We start from the raw sequence: 25,223 nt of genomic DNA on the forward strand, positions 1-25,223 counted from the left end.
TGAGGAGGAAAATATAGTCTTTTATTTACAGTCAATGTCTCCTTAAGAATTTAGTTTAAAAATAAATACTCCATCCCACTACAATAACTTTTACAAAGTCATTCATAGCGCATCTTGGTTTTTGAGAAAATTATACTTTCAGATACACAGCAGAAACACACACAGACACACACACACACACACAACATGGAATAGGGAAAAAGCACCTGAATCTATTTAACTTTTTCTTTTAAGACATTTGTAACATATTTAATCAGGAACTATTCCAAGGAGTTTAATTTTGAAAACCAAAAAAAAAAAAAGCTAAACCATATTAATATTCCATTATTTTTGCTTTACATATTGTAGGATGATAAATTTGAAGTTGATTTCAATTCAAAGGACAGAAAATATATAATTGCTGAGTATATTTGCAAACATTTAAGCAAAGCTATGATTTTATTAAAACAAATCCCATATGGACATCAGAGACCTAAATGCTGTTATGTCTGTGAAACTCGCTAGGTACACATAAACCACTATCAGCATTGCAAGAGAATTTACCATTTTGCTACATCTTCAAATAGAAGTTAAGAAGCCAAAGAGGGCTCTCTTTTGATGATTTTGTATCATATGGAGAGAAGAGAGGGAAGCACACCAACAATAATAATGTTCAACAGTGCAAATATTTAACTCAGAATGACTGGAAAGGAAAAAGAACCCAAATAGCTAAGTGAAGATTGAAAATCATACTATAATCCTACTAAAAACACTTTCCAGTGGTCAGGCCTTGATTTTTCACGTAATATTATTTCTGCTTCCTGCAGCTTCCAAATGTGGCAAAGCTTTCAGTACAGTGAATAATAGCTAAGTACAATGGCAGGGGCAGCTTTTGTTCTTGAGACTGATATAGCCCCCACCAAAAACAGTGTCATTATACATCTGTATTTCTTAAAGTATATAGTTCTGTTATTCCTGGGGAACATACAGTCAGTCATTATCTGGGCATTCATAGCTTTGCTGAAAGCACCTACAAGAGAGTGCTTTTATCAACTCTGCAAAATCCTTACCCAGTCCCATCTGACACGGAGCATAAGTCTTCCTTTGCAACAGGTACCACTGGTTTCAAAACCAATACAATACAACAAGCACATTTCACTGGACATAGCTTTTCTGAACTTGACACCTAAAAATTTGCTCCATTTCCCTCTCAAGTCTCTCTCTTTTCCAAGCTATATGGAGATGAAAGTGTGTTGTTCGGGCTACATGCCTGATGAGCATACACACAGATTATTTCACTTGACTACAGTAGCACTCAGGCCCCCTTAGAAACTTGTCCAAGAAAAGCTGGCTTGATTGTCTGATGTAATATAATCTTTTAATTAAACCTAAGCAAACTTGACTTCAAAAGAAAATCCACAAGGAAGATATAGTGAGGTTTATATTATTGTTTCAATGGCACTGCAACATTTTCATTCGTTACAGCCCTTCTAAAACCCACTGGATTATAACACAAAATAAAAAAAATTAATAGAATGAGAAAAAAAGTATTGTTTTTATGTGGAATGAAATAATTTTTATTTCTTCACTTTCCTGTCAGATATGAAAGAAGCCTAGAATAGAACTGTGAGCTTGTTCTGATTAATTACAAAATGGTACCCTCCCATGTAAAATCTAGAAGATACCCACACCACAAAAATAAATAATTAAATAAATAAATAGAAAAAAAGAATTGCAAGAAGAACATGGCTTTTCTCCAGTTTACAGTGGTTAGCTGCTATTGGCAATACACCCCCAAAACTACTTTACACCTAAGAAGCATCAGGTGCTTTACAGCTCCAAGCTATAGGAAATAGTGCTATAATCTTACATTGCTACCCAGTTTTTGCAGTTTCTATAACATACTGTTTGTGGAAGGTTGCTCAGGATGACCATTTGTTCAACAACAATGAATTGTGCTTATATCATGGCAAATGAGACAGTAAAAGTACTAAACTACAAGCTTGGCCCCTCTGGGAGAAGTCTAGAGGGAAAATGTACTATTTAAAGTACTCAAATGCATTGTTCAGAGATTGAAAAGTAATCTTGTGGAAGATTAAAAAAAATTAAAGAAAATTATCAACCAGATAATTGAACAGGTCCTCTTTTTACAGTCACTTGAGCTTCTATAAGGCCGCCATTTGTCAGTACCAATATAGTACATAAATCTCAGCCTGTCAACACTCTTCAGGTCTTTGAACTGACCAAATACCTTATGGTTCAATGTCTATCACAAAAATATCCTAACATTCTTGGTATTATTTTGTGCCACAGTTAACTTCTGATTGTAGTTATCAGTGACGACAGAATTTGGCCGCATCATTTGGCCCTATGATACAAGTACTAGTTTGTGCTTAAGAGAGGCTGAGAAGGCAGATGTCATGGCAGCTAAACTCATCTTACCTCTAGGAAAATATGAATGTTCCTGCCAGGACAACACTGGGAAACCTGAAATACAGTGGTCTGTCAGGACTCTGATGATGGATGGCTATTTCAACAGTTTTTGTAGTCAATATTCTACTGGTCAGAGCACAAAGAGTAGGGCAATATAAGTGTTTCTGTTCATATCAAATAATCATATGATCAGTAAGAGGCACAGAATGATGTTCATATACATGAATGCAGCATTTCTGAAAATTGTAGAACCTAATGAGCCGATACATACAATTCCACAAAACTTTTGCTATCTTGGAAGAATGTTCTAGCTTTTACCTTAATCTGGAAATATAGGTAAGATCTCTTTCCCGTTTGAAAATCAACCATTGACATTATTTTCCAGTCTCCCTTCCAGGATTCGCCAGGACAATCTATGCTCAGGGAATTCTGCAGTGTATCTCCTGAGAAACATACTGTTAGAAACTGATGGATAAAGCAAAGATGCCATGCCAACAGCTTTCTCCATCCTCCAAAAGCTCCCAGGACTCCAAACCTTTGCAGGCAGATTGTACTGCAGAAAAGAAATCATGTCCCACACTGGGATAGTTCAGCAGAGTTTTCCTAAGAGGATACTAAAAGATTTTATCCAGTCCCATGACCCCACAGTGTTTTCTATGGATTTTTTTTTTACCATGTGGGCCAGAGGCATACATACGTAAGTAAACCTGCATGCATATATAAGCACAATCAGCCTGTATAAAAAGGCTTCTTATTAACTCAATATTATCTTATTGAAGGCGAAATTGAGGTGAAAAAGTATGAAATAAAGTTAACCAGAAACAGTTCATGAAAAAGTGTAACCTTTAATTTAGTCAGAGATGACACCTGGCAGAAGGAAATCACAGGAAATGCAATGCTGTCCTACATTAGGGAAAAGCTTATGTCACTTGATAATGTCCTCCCAGGAAGGTGGAGCACTCTGTCTCTAAGCTATTTATCAGTTCAGCATTTTCACTTCATTGGTGTTTACAATATATAATCTCTTCTATCTAGTGCTTAAATTTTACGAAAAGGTCCTAATTTAAAAGCCTGAATTCTATGAGGTATCATATAAAAAATTATATACAGTTGAAGCTTGCAAAATTTCCTAAGATAGTACCATTTAGGTGTACCTAATCTTCAACAAGTGAAAAAAAATTTAGCAACCTTGTTAGGAGTATTTTTTAAATTGAGAAAATTGTTTAAAAGAACACACAAGAAAAGGTCTTGCATGCATTTTGAAAAAAAAACTTGCGAAGTCAATTATTTTTTAAGAGTTCTGCCAATTTTGATTGTACAACTTCTGAACTTCAGATCTCTAAAGTAGTTGTATTGAATTCTTATGTCTTAAACCCTATTGAGCAGTGGAAATGTTTGGTAATGATATTAGCAGGCCATATCTAAAAGGAAAGACAGTTATTTAAATTTGGCACCATGCTAATGGTACCCAAGGTAAAGTCTCTTGCATATACTCAAACCTTTGACTACTAAGGACCTAGGGTTTCTATGATTCTGGGATTTCTCACTGTGCAATCCAAAATGCCAGTTTTCTCAGACCTAGCTTGGGAATCTCCAAAACAGTGTTGAATTTCAGAGCATATAGATTTTTACCTTAATACCATAAGATGCATCCAACAAATATTAATTATTAATAATCTGAAATAGAAATATTTATATACAGAAACGGAAGGTCATAGTTTCTGTTTTGATGCAAAAAATTGTAAGTTAAATATAAAAGTCTGATATTCAATCTATACATTTACAACCCTATGATAAAACACAAGGCAAAACAATTGCATGGGTTAGTGATGACAAAACACCAGGGTAGTTCTCATAGTTTAGTAAAAATATAAGGAAAAAATTATTTCTATTGTCAAATCTCAAGCACACTAAAAGGTCTTCCATTTAAAAATCAACAAATGGTAATGTAAATAATGTAAAGAGCACTTTGCAGATTAATATCTATTCATCTACACTGAATTCTTCCTAGTAATTTGATTTATAAATCAGTATTGTATATCATTATTGTGGGTAATAAGCACTTTATGAGTAAAATAGGTTGTAATAGTCCTTTCCTTTACAGTCTTTGAGAAGCTTGGCAATAACAGAAGAAATGAAACCAAAACATAACACAAAATTCCCCCTCTTAAGCCACATCTACTTTACAGTCACAGAAGTGACTTCTGTGAAGTGTTGAGGTATTTTAATATAGAAAATTGTAACTGCCTAGCTATTGCTGCTTGGCTTGAGTCCACTCTTTTACTTGATTGACAGCAATGTAGATGTGTCCCAGAGGCTTCTGTTCCATTCCTTTTTCGTAGTTTCTTTCTTTTCTCCTTCTGTCATTTTATTCTCCCCAAAGTAGGAAGCTCAAGGTAAAGTGAGGCTTAAAGCTAAAGCTTAAAACAAAATGTTTGGTGACACTTGGTGAACCCAAAGATGAGTTCTGGTTGATGCATATTTGTTATGTCTGAAGTGCCTAAGTATTTCATCAATAAACAGCTTACATGGACCTATCTGTAACTATCTCCTCTCCAGTACACAGTTCTAGTTAAAACCAGCAGGTGCACCATTGTGGCTTCAATCACTGTCTGGAGACACTTGTGGCTATCACTGGGGGGAAAGTGTGATATTTAGCTGATGAACGCCATCCAGGAGTCTTAAGGTCTTGATTATAACAATGAATAAAATAATCTAGGTGAATTCTTCTTTTCATTTAAAAATAGTTCAATTAGTAGTAGAGGATTTAAGTCATGGGTTAAGCTGGAATCAGAAACTCTGACCTGAGAGGAAAATCAATACAATTGAAAATTAGAAAGAAAAAAGGTCCCCGTGCTATGTAAGTTTTTAAATCTTCTAAAAAATAGCCTTAATTCTCAAAACGTTGGCAAATTGCTAATCTGATAAAAGAATTATAAATCTAATCAAGGAATGCTTTAAATGAATAACTTTAATTTTAATCCCTTTTTATATACATTTCTCAACATTTCAAAATGAAGTCAATTTAAACTGAAAAATGAAAATTCACATTTTAAAATTTTGAAACAGGATATTTCAATAAGTTAAAACCTTTTTTCCACAATATACTGCTAATGGGAATTTTCAAGACCATCCATTTTCACAAACAGTGCTGCTCTTGCTGAATAATACTTCAAGTAATACCTTTCATTGAAAAACTCTGAGTCAGGTCAAATGGCAAAATACACTATCTTCATGATAGATAGAAAATGATATAAAAAATAAACACAATTTTCTTAAACACTCATCAGAATTGCCTTGCTTGCTATTGTTCTTTGGCTTTTATAGGCATTATTGCTCCTATTATTTGTCACTAAAAGTACTGGAAAGAAATGTACTTCATCTAGTTAGTGGAAGACAGGAAACTTAAATCTTTGAAATTTTCTTCTTCTCTGCAATGGGACTAGTAAAACTACAAATCAGATTATTTTTGCTGGCATACTGTTGACTGCTTTCATAAGAATTATACTTAAACATCTGGAGTTTATCTGTAGCAGGTAGAAACTCCCAAACATACAAGAGCCTCTTGAGTCCTTTGTTTTTATTTATGCAGGAATGAGATACTAATTTAAGAAACCTGCACTGAAATCCTAAGTTAATTTATGAATGGGTCTTCAAAACTGCTATTTTCTTTAATATGTACACTCCTAGGGGTGACTTCGCCTAGGTTTCATCTCAGTCTCTCTATCGAATTTGCTGTATAACTGATGTCTGTCTCATGTATATTCTTTCCAGTTTCAAAGCAAAGGACAAATGCTTTTCCCTTACTGGTTTTTTGCTTCACCTAATTTCTCTTTGTAACTGACTTCATATGCCACTATCATAAAGTCAGTTTCTGTCTTGTGGACAGCAAGCAGAATCACTTTTCTGTTTTACCTTAAATTAACTTCTGCTTCCAGATTTCTCCTCCTAAGAATCCAAATCCTTAAAACGCAGTAAAAATCTTCAAGTAATGGTGGATATTCAGTAGGGTTATTTTCAGGCTTTGCCACTTCATGGCAATGGTTATAATGTTACAGGAGGACAGCAAGACCCTGTTAATTCCTTCTGAAGTTTTACTTATTGTATTATGTATATATATATTAAAAAACATATATATATAAATATATAGGTGTGCTTGACACCTTCTTCATACAAATATAGGGGGACAAGAGCAGGCTGCATAATGTATTTTAGAGTGAGATAATTGCTATTAAAAAGAAAGCTTTCAACAGGATTAAAAGTCAAATATTTAATGGCAAATGCGTAACTCCATGGAGAGATATTATTGTATCTTCATTAATAATGACCTATAAACTCATCACTTTATGGAACTGGTATTTGCAATATATGCTGAAATAAAAATATACATTTTATCTTTTTTTCTTTTGAAGCTCAAAATTTAGGAAATGTTAGATTAAAACCATAAAAATAATAAGTCTGTTATGCCATCAATCATAAAACTAATGAATTTGAATATTCCTTTTTATGTGCAAAATATTACTCCCATTTTAATGAATGGCATAAGCTGAAGCATCTATAAAAATATTTATAGTAAAATACAGCATGAATCTATAATTACATTTAGTAGGTTTTAGAAAGATGCGTCCAACATTTAGACACTGTAAAATTATTTAGAATGAGTCAATTTTACCTCAGTTTCTACTGAAGTAACAAAAAGTATGCTGCAATAGACCTTTGTCAACTGAATGGCATATTTGCTCTCATCTACATAAAGCCCTGTAAATAACCTACAGGTTGTTAGTCATAACTCAGCATCCAAAAATGCTCATTTTAGCTCTTCCATGTTAATACATTATACAAAGAGTATTTTAATTAACCATTGACAACAAGATGCATTTTAAGCAATGTAAGGAAGAGTTACAGAAAAAAAAATTTGACTTCCCATGTAAAAACCTTCTTAGAATTCCCTCCACTGAACATACAAACCCCTCTGAAGGAACTCGAAAGTCTTTAATGGATTGTCTTGGGACAGATGAGCAAAGCAGAATTCAGTATCTAACATAAGGTGCTTCCCAGGCCATTGGTGTAATAAAGCATCAGGCAAGGTATGAAATCACTCCAGCATTTTCATTCACCTTCTTTCAGTTGGCAGTCACACTGGCTTCCTTCTGACGTAGTCTCTCTTTCTGTTAAAGAAAAAAAAGTTTTATTATAATTGTCATCTATAATTTCCCATCTCTGCTTAAGTTCCCATGAGCACTTGGTCTAGAAGATGGAGAAATAAGTCACAGTTTCAGTTTTCTTTAAAAAACGCTTGGAGCACTCAAAGAAGTTTAAAACTTTGAAGCACATTACTTACTGTGGAAAAGCTGAGTTTACTTTTGTTACATACTTGTCAGATACTGTGTACCTTTAAAAATACACATCTGTGAAGACCACTGCAGCTAGAGAAAACCCGATACATTTCAAATTCATGTGACTCTAATACCTTCTCATGTCTGGAATGGCTTCTGCTGACACAAGGGCTCTAATTTAGCATTAGCTAGATGATCTTGCTTAATGACCTCTTTCCAGGCAAGTGTAGTCATTCATATCTCTGCTGCCTGATCTGCAACTGATATGCTCTGCTGGGAATGGAAATAATACCCTGATGCCTTCATTTACATTTCCTTCCCATGGGCTCTTGCCTTCTAGAGTTTGAGAAATGCCTTTCTAATCTATGTGCCTTCCACACAGACAAAAGAAGGATTTATATACAATGCAAATTATTAGACCTCTAGATACTGTGTTGTATCAAAAACACTGGTGTACAACAAGGAATAAAATGGGGATTTAATCCCTTCTACCACTATTCCACAGATAAAACAAGATTTTTAAGGTTTTGAAAAAAACAGACATTCCAGCCATTGGACCAATATATGCAGTGAGCTTCTGCACTTTGAAGTATGGAAGAAAATACAAGACACTACAGTGGAAGGGAAGAAGAAACCACAAAAGCATCTCTTTTTGTTATCTAAAACTGCAGAGCCATGCTTGGGCACAACTGAACTAAATGTTAAACATAACTGTGGACTACTAAAGGGCATAAGCTTTAACATTTCTCCTCAGGAAGAAAAGCACTCTGCTGTATTCAAACTAAAAATACTACACTCTCCAACAACAGTAGAAACCAGCCATCATTCTGAGTGACAAGAATGGTGTCACAAAACCCCTTTGGAATGTCATACTGAAAACCAGATCATACCAGGCTAGCTGTAGGATTGATTTTCTTCGTTTCAACTTTCTTCTCTGCAGTTAACTTGCTCACTGATTGCTGAGCCACTTTAATTCTGAAACACAGAAAAGGAGTCATTAGATTTGATGAAATGAAAGGTATTCTGGCTATTCTTTGTAAGAAGCCTCACCAGTACCATTTTTTAGGCACATTAGCCCAACAAACTGCTATTTCTATTTGAAGGCAATTTAAATAAACTACCAAAAGTAGATCAAAGTACATTTTCAAATGGAGAAAATCAAAAGCAAAAGGACGGCCTGTCTGTATTGCTCCTTGAAAATGTCATCAGGAAAATGATTTCTCTGTTCTTGCAGGATCTGGATTTTATGGAGTATCTTTCCCACCAAAAAAGCTGTGCTATCAAAGCAAAAAGATCCTCCTCTGAAAAAAAAGAGCTAGCTGGATTAATCTGTTCTATGCACAGAATATGCTATTTTAGCAAGCCATCTGCCAGGCTATACATTACATTTCCTCTGAAACCTTGACATGAAAGCATCTGCCAGTTTTTTGTTAATATTTTCTGTGTTGCTTTAGATGGAAGTGATAATGTGGCAATAGGACGTACAAGAGGTTCTTGTTTCAGGGTAGTTAAAGCTGTCTTGTGTACAGCTACAGACTACTCTGCCAAGAGTACTGTAGAGATAAGCGGAAAGAAGAACACATCTGATTCCTCTGCTTCTTGCTTTTTGCTCTCAGGGTCTTGCATACAGAACCTGTCTTTCTGTGGGGATTTAACAAGAAGAACCCAATGAGGAGTTTAATCAGGAGGAAGAGGAGAAACAGAGAATTAAAGAAAAAGGGTCTTGACTCTTCTTGTACGGACTGGAAAGTCCATAGGAAATCGTGCTAAACAGTGATAAAAAGGAAAGAAAATTCTTGGCACTCCTAATAGAGGATCTGCCCAGTGCTAAGTGCCTCTTTAATACTGATGGTACATTCAGCTGCTTTGAATTCTATATACAAAATGCAAAAGGAATGAGGTTGGGAGTGAATTTTTACAAGCATGGAGAACTCAGCAAATCAATTTTCAGTAATGTACACCAAGTCAGTCTTTTACTAGAAGCAAAACATTTCTTGGCACTCTTGAACTGAAAAATTCTACTTTCTTCTCCTATTTAACTTTTTCCACTGGCAGAAATAATTGCTATGGCCAGTCAAAAAGTATTTAAAATACCATGTCCAGTTCAATCCACTTTCGACACACTCAATTTTTGAGGAATTTTGGAAGAAAAGCAAAAAGAAAAGTGGATTATAGCTGCAATTACTGATGTGTACCTCCTTGTTGTAACACTAGCAGCAAGTTGGATTCTTTTTAAAACACAGAACATATTCATAAGTCCATCATTGTCTTTATCGATGTTGGAAATTTTATCAGTGTTGGAAATAGAAAAGATTCTTCTCTAGGTACTTCAGAAGCATGTACAGGCAAGTTCCTGGTGGTGCTTCATAAGAGGAGAAAACATCTACACTACTTTCAGCTAAACTTCAACACTGTTTAGCTACAGTGTTGATTCAAGCTGTAACTACAGCCTCAGATACACATGTATGAAATTATTATTCTGTACACTTTTTAAATACAGCTGGCATACTTTTAGAACTTAATTAGCATTCCCTGTTTCTACATGTAAACAACTACATGACAACACATAATTCCATCCCTTTATTTTTGTTGATCTGCACAGTTTCCTTCTTAAGGCAGGATGACTGGACCCACTGGACAGCACAGCTACAATGCTTATGCAAAGATGATGATGGATTTCAAGACAGTTTTCTTCTCAGCAGAATCATACCAATAGATCAGCTTCTAAACTCTTCCCTATTTTGAACACATTTTCTATCTGATCACATTCTCCTTGGTTCTAGAAGTGTTTTCAAATAGTTTTTAAATGTCGAGTCCACACTTTCATCCAAAGGGAGAATTACAGGGATTACAAACTTTTAGACTTAAAAAGAAAATTATGTCACTAATATAGGTCTAGCTCAGTGCATTTTATGGCATATTTTCACTGTTTCTAGGAAACCTGGATAGAAAAAATAGAATGAAAGATGGGAGCAACTTTAAGCAGGGCCTATTGCAAAAGGAGACAGGGTAATGGTTTTAAATTAAAAAGTCGATTTAGATTAGATATAAGGAAGAAGGTTTTTACCTTGAGGATGCTGAAACAGAATCAAGCCCTGAGATCGAGGGCCACAATCTATGTTCACAGTGACAAGGACAGTTTTGGACAGAGAGCACTGGAGAGGATGAAGAGACCAGAAGGGATGACAGAGTAGGTGAACCACAGCACAAGAGAGGAGGGTGGCTGCACACTGAACAGGTTGTCCAGAGAGGCTGTGGAGTCTCCCCACTGGAAATACTCAAGAACTGTCTGGCTGCAGTGTTGTGCCATGTGCTCCAGCATGACCTGCTCCAGCAGGGAGACCAGACCAGGTGAGCCACCATGGTCCCTTCCAGCCTGACCAATGGCTAACTTAGCCTAATCATGAGGCCAAAACATTATGGAATGCTGATCACTTAAACCGTCAAATCTGATGAAGTGCAACATGGATGTGCTCAAAAGAAACGTTATTCTGTGATCAAAAGAAGTCAATGCACCTTAATGAATAAAGAAGATATGGTGTCAAACTGAGCAGTACTGCACATTAGCATACAATATAGAAAAAAATTGAATTAAACTAACAAAACTATGTATTTTAAAATATGAGAATCATGACTCCAATACTCCATATGTATCCCTACTATAACCAATGGGAATGTAATCAGCTTTTTCCTGCCTCTATGTGGTAGGTGGTGTCTTCTCCTGTAAACTGGATAAAAGCCAAGCCTCAAATTAGAAGTTATTAGTGAAAAATAAAGACATTATTTTTATTCAAAATTATTTTTATTTTGTACCTAGGGATGCAGAAACCTAATCTAAACATAAGCCTGTGTTTATTATGAAAAAGTTTCCTTTGTAAGAAAAATATAGAAAATATGTATCTCCCTTACAGGAAAAGATATTACCAAGCCAGGGACTAAGAAGACAAACTGATTATCATTTTCACCTCTGCTTTCCACTCAAGTCAGACAGAAAGCAGCATGAACTGGCACACTCTACCCGCTGAAGTTCCCCAGTTAGAAAAAACAGAATTGCTTGTAAATGAACCAATTGCCTTTCACATACTCATGTTCTGGCTCTGTTATTGTGTAGCAACAGAAACCAAATTATCTGGTTCTTTCTCAGCTTCTCAATAATCTGGAAAATCCATTCTTTTCGCTTCTACAGCTCCTTTCATGCAGCTAGTGAGTTATGTGGATAGCTGTGTGTTAGGAAATAACTTGGAATGACAGCTCTGTGTCACCTGAGCTTCCCATGACTAGAACTTTAAATTTCTCCCATAAAACTGTTTTGGCATAAAGAAATGTTGTGCAAACAAAATTTCAGATATGGGTGGAAATGAACAAGTGGAGGTAGCTTCAGTCAACATCAACTGTTCAATCTGGAGCCAAGCTGCATACCCAGTCCAGATCCTTAACACAGCTGAACAGTGACTTCCCTTAGGACTATGAGAAATCCCCAGAGCTCAGATTCCTTTCATGTATTAAATGCCTTTCTACTCAGTCCTATTTCTGTATGCAGCTCATAAAGTAAACCTCAAGTCACAGCTCCATTTCTGAAAACTGTTAGTCCAAGAAATAAAACAGGTTAGATTTCAGTATCAAAATTTTAGAGGACAGATGTTTGCATATTACCTGGCCTGGCAGATGCTTTTACAGAGTACTTGGCTAGCTTTAAAATTAGAAGCCATATATCAGATTATGAAGTTTGAATGTTGCCATTTCTATTACTATGTTGTACAATACAACTGCCTATCAAGCCTTTGGGCCTAAATCTTATGGAAAGAGCTTGGCCATTACTGATCAAATCATTAGATTGCATTTAAAATAAATGTTCACTAACTCAATTAGTAAAATACAGTAAAATGTATGTTGTCAGTGGATTTTGTCATCAAACTTCAAATTGCCAATGTGTTTGATATGTTTCTTTTGTTTTTATGGATGTACTGACAGTGGTTTATCTACAAAGTAAATCAGAAATTTCTGTAGTCATAACGAGTAAGATTTTTTTTTTAAATTTTATTTTAGTAAAGTTGGTGCATAAGAAAAATCAATAGGACTACAAGGGCTACAGAACAAAAATATATTTCAGTCCATCTGAGATGGCCACTGGCAGATATTTAGGAGTATATAAAGACAGCCAAATCCTGGTGATAATCCCCAGAATGCTTTTGCAGCTGGAAACTCCCTTAATGTATAAGTCCTTTGTAGATTTTTCTAATATGATTTTGTATTGTCACCATTTAGAAGCAATGCAAGCTTTTACCATCTGTAACTTCTTGTGACATGGTGTTTCTGCTTTCAAGATGAAAAATATAATTCTGTCCATTAAATAATGATCATGTCTTCTCCAGCTACTGAGACAAATTTTGGTTCTGTTTTTGATTTCTGAATTCTGGACTATTTGTATGCATATTCAATCTGAAAGAGATTACTTTATCCAGTAGAGCAACCATTGTAACAATCCTTGCAAGAGTCAGCAGTGAGTTAAATTAAGAGCAACAATTCTTTCCTATTTTAATTATTTCATATCTGAAGGACAACAGGCATAATCACATTATTATAATCTTTGCCACATTTCTTTTGCAAAATATAATCACAGTTTGTGATGAAAATCACTGCAAACTACTAGCACTTCTCTGTATTTATACTTTTTCCTTATTTCAGACTTGTCTAGAACATCCTCTTAAATGTAATTTAACACACCATGAATGCTTTAATTGATTTATCGATGGGCATTCATATATGTATATATAATGGATTTAAGTAGTTATAAATATGTATTTGTCTTGGTTCTCAATTCATAGACATGCCCACTGCAAATAAATTTAGTAGTTTAAGAAAAGGAAGTGACAGTGGAAATATCTGTAGTCCACCTTGCTGTGAGTACTTTATTGCCAAAATCTCCAATTTTTTAGTCTTCGATTCAGTTATCATCTCAAAATTTCATAAGCAGAAAAAAGCATAAAAGCAGTTGATGTACCTGAATGCATACACATTGTAAATGATAAAGCCGTCAACAACAAAGCTGGATTTTGAACCAAAACAGCACTGAAAGAAATGTTTCCAACCTTTGGTGCGCTTACATTAAGCTGTTTCTTACAGATAATGTGATTGTCAAAACAAATTTTATTTCATTGTACTTAAGTTCTGGTATTGAAGGAAAAGTAAACTGTCACCATATTCCTATCAGGCATATGGTTTGGAAAATCGTTTTAATTTTAGCCCTATTGTCATTTATATATCATGTATCATATCAACATATCATAGTTTCTTATTTATCTGTAACTCCATCTTGCATTCCTAAATTATGTGTGAATTTTGTCCAGGAAAGAGACAATGACTCAATTATATTTTGCAGGCAGCTAATTTATTTTCATGGTGAGGTTAAATGCAGGGCAGCTCAGTTGAAGTGTTTCCCTTACTTTAAGAAAAAGTCTCATTGAAATCTCATTAGATTCCTACAGTTGTATTACATTTGGGAGCCAAGTAGCTTTAGATGAAACAGGTTCTTCACAGCTGAGACTGTCATTTAGTTAAAGACAGCAATCTTTTTTCCTGAAACTCAAGAGATTTTGAAGTTGTCTGTTGTACAATGCAATGTAGTTAGTTTGGGATATAAAATTTTAATTTTGGAATAATAGATCTTTTGATCTATTTTTACTACTATTAAATTTAACCTAATACATTTTTAATTATTCCTTTGATTAATTATAATTTTCTATATTATAATTAATTTTTATGTGTAATATTTCTTGAGAGACAAATTACAATCCACTATATTAACATTCCTATTAAATAATTAGCTAATTCCTACACATTTTACATTGGTTTTCTTCAGCTTCTGAAATTTGAAAGGGAATCCAATTGGAAACATGTTCACATAATGGTATCAATGCCTCAGTTTCAGAACCTTAGTTTGCAATTACTAACTTACATTCATGTTTCTTCCTCTTTAAAACTTCCTTCAAAACGAAATAAGGGTTCATAATAAAAATGTTCTTTCCTTTTTTTTTTAAATTAAATTGCAATCCTTAAAAATGCACAACAAATAGTGCATCCAATTAATTAACCAGTTAAGGAAGACAGCTGTCCATTCCTGTCATTCTAAGGTTTTTAGTTACCAGTATGTACAATGACTCTTCCCTTGCTTTCAAACTTTTTTGGACAGCAGTTCATCAATTGTTAGTTTCATATTTTGTTAAAAAGGATCCTTAAATAATCAAGACTTTACAAGACATTTTCAGGTGATGAAAAAAGCTTTTCCCTATTTGAATCTATTGATTTCACTGTGTCCTTTTCAGTAGCACACTACAGAACAATTTAGAATTATGAAAACAGCTCTTTTGTCATTCTAATTTAATATTTACACAAGGCTTCTCATTTTAACAGGCCATCACCTTGATGAATCATCCAAATTTGAATGTAAAGGACAATGAATTGTCCTTTTGAAACCAATGAAACTTTGTTAAAATTGAAGTGAGCTTTGAAGAACAGTCTATATGACACAGAAAGTGTCAGCACTTAGAAGTATTATAGTAATTGCTGTTCTGCATTCTTACTGGTATTGCTTTACATGGAACAGGAATAAAGGCATCTGTCAGAGGAACTGATGATATATTTGTTCTGTGTTTTTATTTGTAGATTTGATTGATACAGTTATTAAAGCACATGAAATTGTCACCTAAGTATGAAAGCACACAATATAGCAAATCTACTTACAAAGATTTCTTAATTATTGTATTAAGATAGTTAAAAAGTTATGTACTGTCAAAACATCAGGCATTTCAAATCGAATTGAAAGGATCATTGTGTACCATTAGCAAGGTGCTAATTACATAAAAAAGAAAGGATGTATGGTTTGGATTTTTTTTTTTTCTTGGGCAGTTAACTTCTATTCCTCCTAATTGCTTTTGGAATAAAAATAAGTCACAATTCAGTATAAAATATATGCCCGAGATGATCTCTATCGTGACCATAGCAACATGCTTGGGACTTTTTATTTTATACCGTTTTTAACATGCAAACTAAATTTGTGTATTGATTTAGATAAAAGGAAATAAAAGATTCATTGTAAATATTTGCAGTTGTCAGCTTCCAAAACCAATCAATAAATGATAAAAAAAGCTACAACTTTTAAGAGTTTTAAAACTATAAGATCTATAAAACAATGCTGATATGGTTAATAATTGAGAATTCATAACTTCTGCATCTAGTCCTTCAAAAAATCTACCTTCTATGAACCTGAAAGCCCCACTGATTTGAAGCAAAATAGAAAATATAAGTGCAAAGACATTTTAGTCTAAATCTCTGTCAATTTAGAATAAGCACCTGGATTTAAATTTCATGCTGAAAGCAATTGCTCCATTCTTTTCCAAGGAATGACTACATTACCACTCTAGGTCTTTTCAAATGAATTGTAACATGCTGAGCGTGATGAGCTTGTAGTAGAATTCCTTTTTTTGTGTAAAAGACTTTAAGTTTCTTCAACAAAATCAAGAAAATAATTGAAGGTTTTTGGTTTTTGGGTTCTTTTACTCTAACTAATAAAATCAGGAGACTGTTGTGAGATCTAGCGGCAAGCAGTTTGATGTCCTCAGCAGGACACCAAAACTCAGAAGTAGCGCTGTAAATTCAGTGTGGGGCTTCGACACTATGCTAAGTGTGGCCTGAATCTCTGGGGCTTCCCTTTGATGCAAGTGCAGTATATTAACTGGAAAAGCATTCACTTTTATTTGTCTGTACTGTCTGCGACAACAATATCGCCTCATTTAGGCTAGTTCAACATGAAAATGCACAGAGAAGCAATCTGTTATAAATTAGCACAGCTCTCCTTTCATTTTACTAGCTAGTAATTGGAAGGGGTTACAAAAGTGTAATTTATCAGATTATATGTGTTTATCTTTTTGTGGGGACAGCATGCCTTTGGTGAATTTTCCTACGCACCCTGAGGGAATAATCTTTCCTTGATGTCCATTAGATCTGAAAGAAAACAATGACGCCTGTGAAATATAGGAGTATAATTTGTTGGGTTTGAGAAGCAGCAGTTTCCCAGACATCTAAAATGGTATTAATGACTTTATTAGAACCTTACCGTTCCTTGGAAATGCTTTTGCTCTCTCGTTTCCAAATGGTCTTGAAGTCACTGCAGAATTCATACCACACCGTGAAAACGTAGTTTGGTGTGATCTCCTTCTCGCCAGGCTTTGGCTTTATCCCAAAGTATCCCACTGTTTCTTCAAAGCTGCAAGGGAGGGGGAAAGAAAAGAAACCAGTCACTGCATAAGCCCACTGGGGAAACAGTTTATCTGATTCAGTAGTCAAGGCAGGTAATTACCATAACTTCTCCTTACCCTTGGAAATTACAGCAGCAATTCACACTAAATACAACTAACCTTCCAACACCCACCTCTCTTCCAGGAGGATAACTTAGAGATGCACGAGCCAGCACAGAGATCTGTCACACTGGCAAATCATGGGTGTTCAATTATAATGAGAAAAACATAGCTTGTTGCCTTATAAGAAATGCTGTAATATATTTATTTCCTTTATTCTGCTGCACTCCATGAAGATCCTATTCTCCCATTTATCTTCACTGAAGAACTCTAGAAGAGTCACACACCAAGTCAATAAAAAATCTCTAGGTTTGGTTGAAAATAATCTTCTAGTATTTAGGGAGAATTGGTAGCAGCAACAACCAAGCAACAACAGAGAGTGCCAATAGTACTTTTGCAACAGTTTGACTGAAAATAATCTCTTTCCACATGTGTCAATAAGCAATTAATTTTACAAAAATACATTGCCAGTATTTTAATGCTCTTAAAAAGATATTATAATGTGGCTGTTACTGAATTGCTATACAGCTGGATATTTTCGAAGTATTCTTTTAGTACAGACAATACTTCCAAGAGCATTTTAACTTTTTGTGCATTAACTTTTATGACATTGCCTTGTATACATAAAATGGAACAACCTATATAACTAGGTACTTATATAAATAAAAGTATGTTCAGTTTTGTTAAAGTTGAATCACTTTTCTCTGCAAAGTAGATACAACAATCCTGAAATATTTGGTGATATTTATTAAAAATAATGCCATAATTTAAAAGCAAAGGTAACATCATATTTTTAAAATAAGTAATATTTCTTGTAATAATAATTTTATTTAGTCAGAAGAAATCTATATTCTTCTTCAGAGTTGCAAATAGGTTCTAAAACTAAACGCAGGAGGTGTAAATCTTGAAAATTAAATAAATAATTTTGAAGACCTGTAAGTATGACTCTCCAACCATGTTACCATGAACCATGAATGCAGCTTTGGCATCCTTCTTCATTTATATTTGCGTAGTTCACATTGCAGGTTTTCATACAGAAAAACAAAGGTTAGGCTCAAGATTTTTTGATTTAGTTTATAGTTCAAGCTTTTTAGCTAGGCTTGAAGAATGTAAAGTATCCATTTAAAACTACAGAAGTTATCCATCCAAAATAAAGCAATATATACACCAGCTACTTCACAACGAAGCTTAGATTTTAGCCACATGAGCCAATATGCTCTGAGGTTTTTTTGACACTTTAAAGATAGAAACCATGCTGTACAATATCCCATATTGTTCAAGGTAAGCTATAAAAATAATAGGATTTTTAAATCCTCATATGTGATAACCTTTTACATTTCTTACTAGGACTTGCATGAAACATTTAACTATATTTCAAGTTAACTGATGTTCCGTATTTAAGGAATCGGAATGAAATATGTGTATATAAGACTATAACATTCAGAGTTCATGGATCTTGCAGTGACACTATGAGAAGAAAAATAAATAAACAAACAAATAAAATACAGCTTTAAATATCTGTGTAAAACGTTTTAGTTTTCAAACTCTAAAAATACTAAAATATCTTAGTCATAATTACATGGTTAAAACCATTTATGTTTACTGGGCAACATAATTTGGATTACATTCACTTGGGTGGGCCAAATGCTCCTCAGCTGTTCACAGCACTTTCACTGGGGTAACTCAGCCAAAAGCAGCAAGAACAAAGACTCTTTTCAGGTTGGCTTCATGTAACACAGCCCCAGGTACATTGTGCACTCTTCTACCTAACAGAACCCCTCACCATCCCAGCTGCAGCATACAAAGGTGGGACCCTGAAATCTTGCACTGTCTCTCTCTGCCTTCATCCTGACACTTTGCATCCTCTCTTCCTTTCTTCATCAGCCCCCAGTACCACTCCTTTGCTTTCAACCACCTTAATCTGGCTTCCTGGGCTACTTTCTGCCTTTCTAAATTAGTAATTTAAAATACTGAATATTCAGCTAGCAATTAAAAACCCAAACTCTGTGTTGAACAACTAATTGCCTAAGTCAACTACAAATGGGGTGCAGCTCCCCACCCTGGAGAGTCTGTTCTACTCTAGAAAGGCTACAAAGCAGGTAGGATATGAAGGAGCCTTGAGCCAAGAAGTTAGGTTTGTAGCTAAGTAGAGCCAGTCAGAGACTTGAAATGAGGAGGTAAAGCCCCAGCTTTACCTGCCCCAGCCCCAGCCAGTTGTTCAGCCAATATTTAGGCATCTTCTGCAACAGATGGGAGCAGTTCACTTGAACTTCATTTGGGAAGTGCCCCTTATCTCCCTCTTCCTGACTGCCTAGGAAAACTAACTGAAGTGTCTCAGGTGGAGTGAATATGGTCTGAGAAAAGCACAACTAAAATCCAAATTACCACAGATCTTCCTCCAGTGACCAGGAAGAAAAAATATTGATAGGAAGTTAAAAATTAATTTACCCCAGTTTATTTATAGCAGGTCCATAGCTAAGATGGATGTTTCACAAAACTACAATTTGGTAAACAATATGTATTAGTAAAACCAATTTATTGAATATTTTACTATCTATCTATAAATCAATCTCACTTTTCTCATACTTTGACTCCTTTGGCCTAAGTGAGGCACAAATATTCAAGAAATAAAAACACTGGGATTTCTGAGGCAACCAAGTGCAAGTGATGAAAATGTTCAGTGATGATGAAATACATTTTTATGTCATAAAGTAGTTAATCAGTTATTTATCTTTTCTGTAAAATCCTCTTTCAGTTAAATGCTGATAATTATTAAAACCTCAAACACAGTAGACTGGTTGGATAAAAATTCAAATGAAGTTTTTCCTGGAAGATTACACAAGAGTTTTTCAGGAAACATATTACTACTTTGAAATACAGATCCTTTTTGCTACTTAATGTAATTCCTAAATTCAATAATATCTTTAATCAAAATACACTGTTAAAAAACACTATCAAAAATCTTACCAGTTTTGAGCATTTTCCAAACTGTTCTCTTCTTTTTTCCGTTCTTCTTTAGCTGCCAGTGAGAAACATTTTAAAGGTATAAATTACTATCTTATTGTTTTAGAAAGCCCACAGATTAAATATATCTTATTTTCAATACTGCACAGTTTGTATACTAAGTATAATAAAAGTGGGAAACACTTGCTAATTTACAATTTTTACTTTTTTCTTGTATACAATGAATGTTTCTACTGTACCAATAAAGTTTATTGGATTTGAAAAGTAATTTAAAATCCGTATTATAATATATAGTGTTAGGCATTAATTGAATAAAACATATATAATTAAACTTCACTTTCAGATGTTTTAAAAAGAAAAAGAATTTGTGTTTCTTTATTGTTGTAGACCAGAACTTACAAATTTAAACATGTTTCTGCAGCATAAACAATTGAAAGTTGAATTGGAATTGACCAGGTACCAAACATAGTTAACATCAATTGTTCCACAGAGCTATCACATTTTGTTTTGGAAGCTGGCAAGTGAAAACACATGTAGTAGGTTTTAAATGTATGGCATATACATGATTTTTTTTGAAAAATCAGCCAGAAGTTTGAAATATGGTTAGTGAATCTGAGCCCCTCTATTACAGAATGCTCACATGAACTACTTAAAAGGATTTGATTTTCAAAAGATAGGCATTCTCTACTAGTGAAAATGTTTCCTGACGTGGATACTCAAAGCAAAACAAGTTTTTGTTGATCAAGTCTTCTTCATACAGAAGAGCAACTTCAGCTCCAGTAGAATACCATGTATATAAAATAATACTACTGTGGAAAAGTTATTCCTACTCCATATTAAAATAATCCTGCAAGTGGTAATGTTAATATAAACAGAATTCAGACACTTTTTAATACAATGATAAATAACTTTATCTTTTTGCATCTCAGTCTACAGGAGTGCCTGGTTGGAATACAGTTACAAACTGAGTTCACAGACAAGGCCATTGAGAAACTGGTCCTGAATGACTCAATTTCATTATAAGGGTACTGACAAAGAGGTTTGTACTATGATAGTTTATAAAGAAAATAAGTATTGATTGCTTCAGCATATTTGCTGTTAACAAAAAAAGTTAATTTCAGCTCATATGTTTCCCTACATTGGGTGTGTTGGAGATATTTATTCCTATTATTTCAATGTGGCAAATAAACAGAAACAGTGTTCTGTGCCCTTTGTGAGGAAAGCAATTAATTCTATATGATTAGGTTCTCTACCTCAAATCTTAGTGGCAAGACAGCTGCAAGTGAAATATATAGGGCAAATCTGATTTATTACATTCATCTCAGGGTCCCAAAAATTTGCCTAAAATTAACCGAATATACTTAATTCCTTATTTTAATTTTATACCATTAAAAGCAGACAATGCAGGTTGGAATTCTATTGATTCATAATTATATAAAATTAACTACACAAGCTGAACTATGTATAAAATGGTACAATTAATTATTACACTTATTTCTGGTTTTCAAACATAGCTACACTCCCAGCTACAACAGAAACAGTATCTTCAGATCCCTACACATGAAACACAGTAACTACTAACCAGGACAACATGTTTATACTTTTACAGTTAGGTGGCAAGACCTGATTTGCTGTTTTTAATCTTGCAGAAACAAGTTAAGGAAAGACAGTGGAAAGAATTCATTTAATTTCTTATACAAAGTAAAAAAAAAGGTGTGACTTTTAGGAAGAAACACACAGTTTACATTAATGTAGCAGTGTTTGTATTTGTGTACCAATAAAAAGAAAAACAGGAAGGAAGAAAATATCAGTATTATATGGAAAACAATATTTTCTGTATTTTTAACTGTAAACATGTCCACCAAGGAATTGTTCAAAAGCATTTATTTGAAATTAGTATTTTCTGACTTGTTAAGAAAATAAATGAACAACTCCATATAACAAATTCTATAATGTGTAAGACAAGAAACTAGAGCAATTCTCTTATGTTCCATAAAACTTCTAATTTTCCACTCAAAATCTGAAATATCCTGCCCTTTTTCTCCCCCTCCACAACCTGCAATGACTAGCACACTCAATGCTATCAGATATATGTTTCCATGAAACAATGCAATTTCCTCAGCAGTCTTAAAAGCCCCATAGTCAAGATATCAATCCTTGTCTTAATTCATGAAGTTACTGAAGGCAATTCAAATTAATCACATAAGTGAAAGAAGTTATTTCTTTTTATTTCTCTAGCAACACCATATTTGCTTGCATAGGATTTGCTTTTTGCAGAAGTGGAACGAGGTAATCCTTTCACCCTTAGACCAGGTGTTTGATTTCAGTTTCCTCAAGTTAAGAATATATTAACAGCCATATCAGACTGACACAGGGATTCATCCAGCCCAATATCCTGCCCCTGGCAGGCACTGAAACAGGTTCTCAGTTAGAATTACGGACCAGGACAAACACATTTCCCCCAAGTGAACTCTCCTCTGAGATTCTGTAGCTCATACAAAACGTTTCCTGCATTGAATGGCATTGAAATGAAATCCTCAGTTGGGTCTCCTTCAAGAACTTGCTCATTCTTTGCTCAAGCTATTATAGTATTTTTAACTTCCACAACCTGTTGTGGCAAGTGTTCTATAGCCCAACTATAAGCAGCACATTTTGTTTATTTTTAAATGACACCTGGTATCACTCTTGTATCAGAGAAAACCTGACTGCAGTGAACACTGAAATACAGTGTCTATTGGCTTTTTGATTAGGACAGTTTTGAAGCAAATTCCTCAGTATTCCCCATTTATTGAGTAGTGATTTGGTTTGCAGGTAGGTTTTGGTGTTTGTAAACTGATTTCCATTAGGAGGAAACTAAACAGGAAGCTCCACAGCAAATGTACTGCAATACTTAATAGGGACAAAAGAACCAAAGTAACATTTGGGCCTTCCGACATCTTTGAACACATGAGCTAGATGATCTTATGAATTTGCCTTATGAATCAGATATTTGTGATGATTTCCTTTTAATGAAATTTCAGAAGTCAGCATGAAGATTCACGATCCTCTAAGAGTTTAAAAATTGAAGTAGTATTAAAGTGAAATAGTAACAAAATCCTCCCACTTATTTTTTCCACATTTTCTAGTTTTTGAGGATGGAAGAGTACATGAAACACTATACTGAAAATGAGAAAATACCAGAAAATATTTATTTTTAACAGGTCTAATGTATGCAGAGCAACTTCCAGTTACAACAGAACCAATACTGGATCTACAAAGAACAAAGGAAAGAAAATACTGGATACCAGCACAGACTGAAAATTGAGAAGGTCAGTAACTAACAGAGGCAAGCAGAGAATGATGATGCGCTAAGAAAAGTGGAGAGAAAGGAAAAGAAAGACAAAGAAAGAAAAATGGGTAGCCACAACTACAAAAAAAATCTGTTATTATGCCCCTCTAGTGAAAATTTTAACACTCATTGAGTCTGACTAGATAGATTTTCTGTTACTTCTCTCAGACCTTAAATATATGAACCCACATAAGAAGGATAACTCACTGAAGTGTATTGATTTAGCACATTACAGCTTTTCTTTTATTTTGTAGTATTTTATTACTTTCATAATTGAAAGATCTGATGCATAAAGTTTTTACAAATTTTCTAAGATTTTTGGAGCAGTGACAATTTCCACAATTACAAGAAAATTGCAGCAACTAGCCGTCAGGATGAAGATACCAGAACTCTTAATTTTATATTCCAAGGCTAAGTTCCTGTGATTCAAAAATATATGCTTCAAGAACTTTAAGAGACTGCTTTGTAAATTGTAGTGTTTTCTGCATAGGAAAAACACAATCCTAAAACAAGGTATTTGAATTTTTTTTCCCTTGAGGAGGGAGATACATCTTTTCTGACTCATGTTTTCCAATCAGTCACAGTTAGGATTAAGACAGAATCTATAATAAGATGTAGAAAAAAACCCCAACCCAGCCAAAACTCAACCTTAAAAGTAAACAACAAAACCCCTACTGACATTCCTCTTGGAACTTTATAAAGCCTGAACAGAGACTGTTAAAACAGTGACAAATGGTTATTATGACATTTTTAGTCTTATGGGAACCCATGTTCCTCATTAGTCAAAACTAAAACCTCTTAGGTAGGCATGTTGAAATGTAGCCAAAACATGGACCCCATCCTAGAAACCATACTAAGCCTTGATTTAAAGGCCGAGGAAGAAAAGCATACCCGCCAAGAGGTTCAGCTGGGTTATCTTTTCCCAAAGTGAGGAAAGTCACATTCTGCGACATTATCAAGTTAGAAGAACAAGCGACAATTGACCATATTTTCTTGGTCTTTATAAAGCATGAACCATGCTTTGAAAGCATTATCACCATTTGAAAACAGAGATCCCAATCTCTTAGATACTATCATTGGTGATATACTTGGGTATCAGAAGTTGAACCTAGAAGGCCCCCAGGCTAGAAGTGTAGCAGATCTATTTTCACCCTCAAATACAACTGTTATGCAAGAGATTGTTAAATATTAAATTAAACAATTATTAAATTCTTTAATAACCCTGTTTAATCAGGGGCTTTGGAGAGTGGAAGAAAACCCTCAAAGGTGTCCTAGGTGGGCAAAATGACTACAGAAGACCATCAAAAGCTCTACAGTTATGCAGTTTTTCTGTCTCTGAACAAAATCCTTGACATGTTCAAATTACTAGCATACTACACTATAGTAGTACTACAATCAGAAGGATTAGAGTGGGATGAAATAAGCCTTCTTTGGTTTTGATTTCAATAGACCTGTTAACACTGAAAATTTTTGAATAGATTTAATTTTTAGGAAATCCTTGACTCAAGCCATATTGGCCTAAAAGTAGCATCATGGAAAGCAAAATCTTCATAGGGATGCACTTGCTAGCACATGGCATTTCTTTGAGCTGCAAAGAACTACCATGAGCAATCTAAACCCCTTCCCAAGGGCTGCTATTTTAGAATCATCATGGGTTAACTGTGGCCAGTAGCTATGTACCCCACAACCACTCACTCAGTTTTCCCCTTTCCACCTCAGTCAGATAGAGGAGACAATAGGAAGAGCAAAAGTAGAAAAACTTACCGATCAAGATAAACACAGTTTAATACATGAAGATAAGGGGAAGAACAAACTGAAGTGATGCAGAGG

General features: G+C 34.5%; 1 protein-coding gene across 7 annotated transcripts in view; it reads right to left on the reverse strand.

Annotated features, from left to right (window-relative positions):
* Positions 1 to 25,223, reverse strand: part of FMN1 (formin 1) — a 176,896-nt gene continuing 151,673 nt past the window's right edge. For 6 of the 7 annotated variants that reach the window (XM_021539273.2, XM_021539275.2, XM_021539276.2 and 3 more), the window contains 4 exons: positions 20,069 to 20,120; positions 16,861 to 17,010; positions 8,639 to 8,723; positions 1 to 7,580 (listed from right to left, as the gene is read on the reverse strand). In XM_021539273.2, coding sequence (XP_021394948.2) covers positions 7,536 to 7,580; positions 8,639 to 8,723; positions 16,861 to 17,010; positions 20,069 to 20,120 — 332 coding nt within the window. In that variant the 3' untranslated portion in view covers positions 1 to 7,535. The remainder of the gene's footprint in view (positions 7,581 to 8,638; positions 8,724 to 16,860; positions 17,011 to 20,068; positions 20,121 to 25,223) is intronic. The other variant, XM_077784075.1, reaches the window with a different exon arrangement.

This window comes from Lonchura striata, chromosome 6, assembly GCF_046129695.1.
Source record: "Lonchura striata isolate bLonStr1 chromosome 6, bLonStr1.mat, whole genome shotgun sequence".
NCBI classification, from domain to species: Eukaryota; Metazoa; Chordata; class Aves; order Passeriformes; family Estrildidae; genus Lonchura; species Lonchura striata.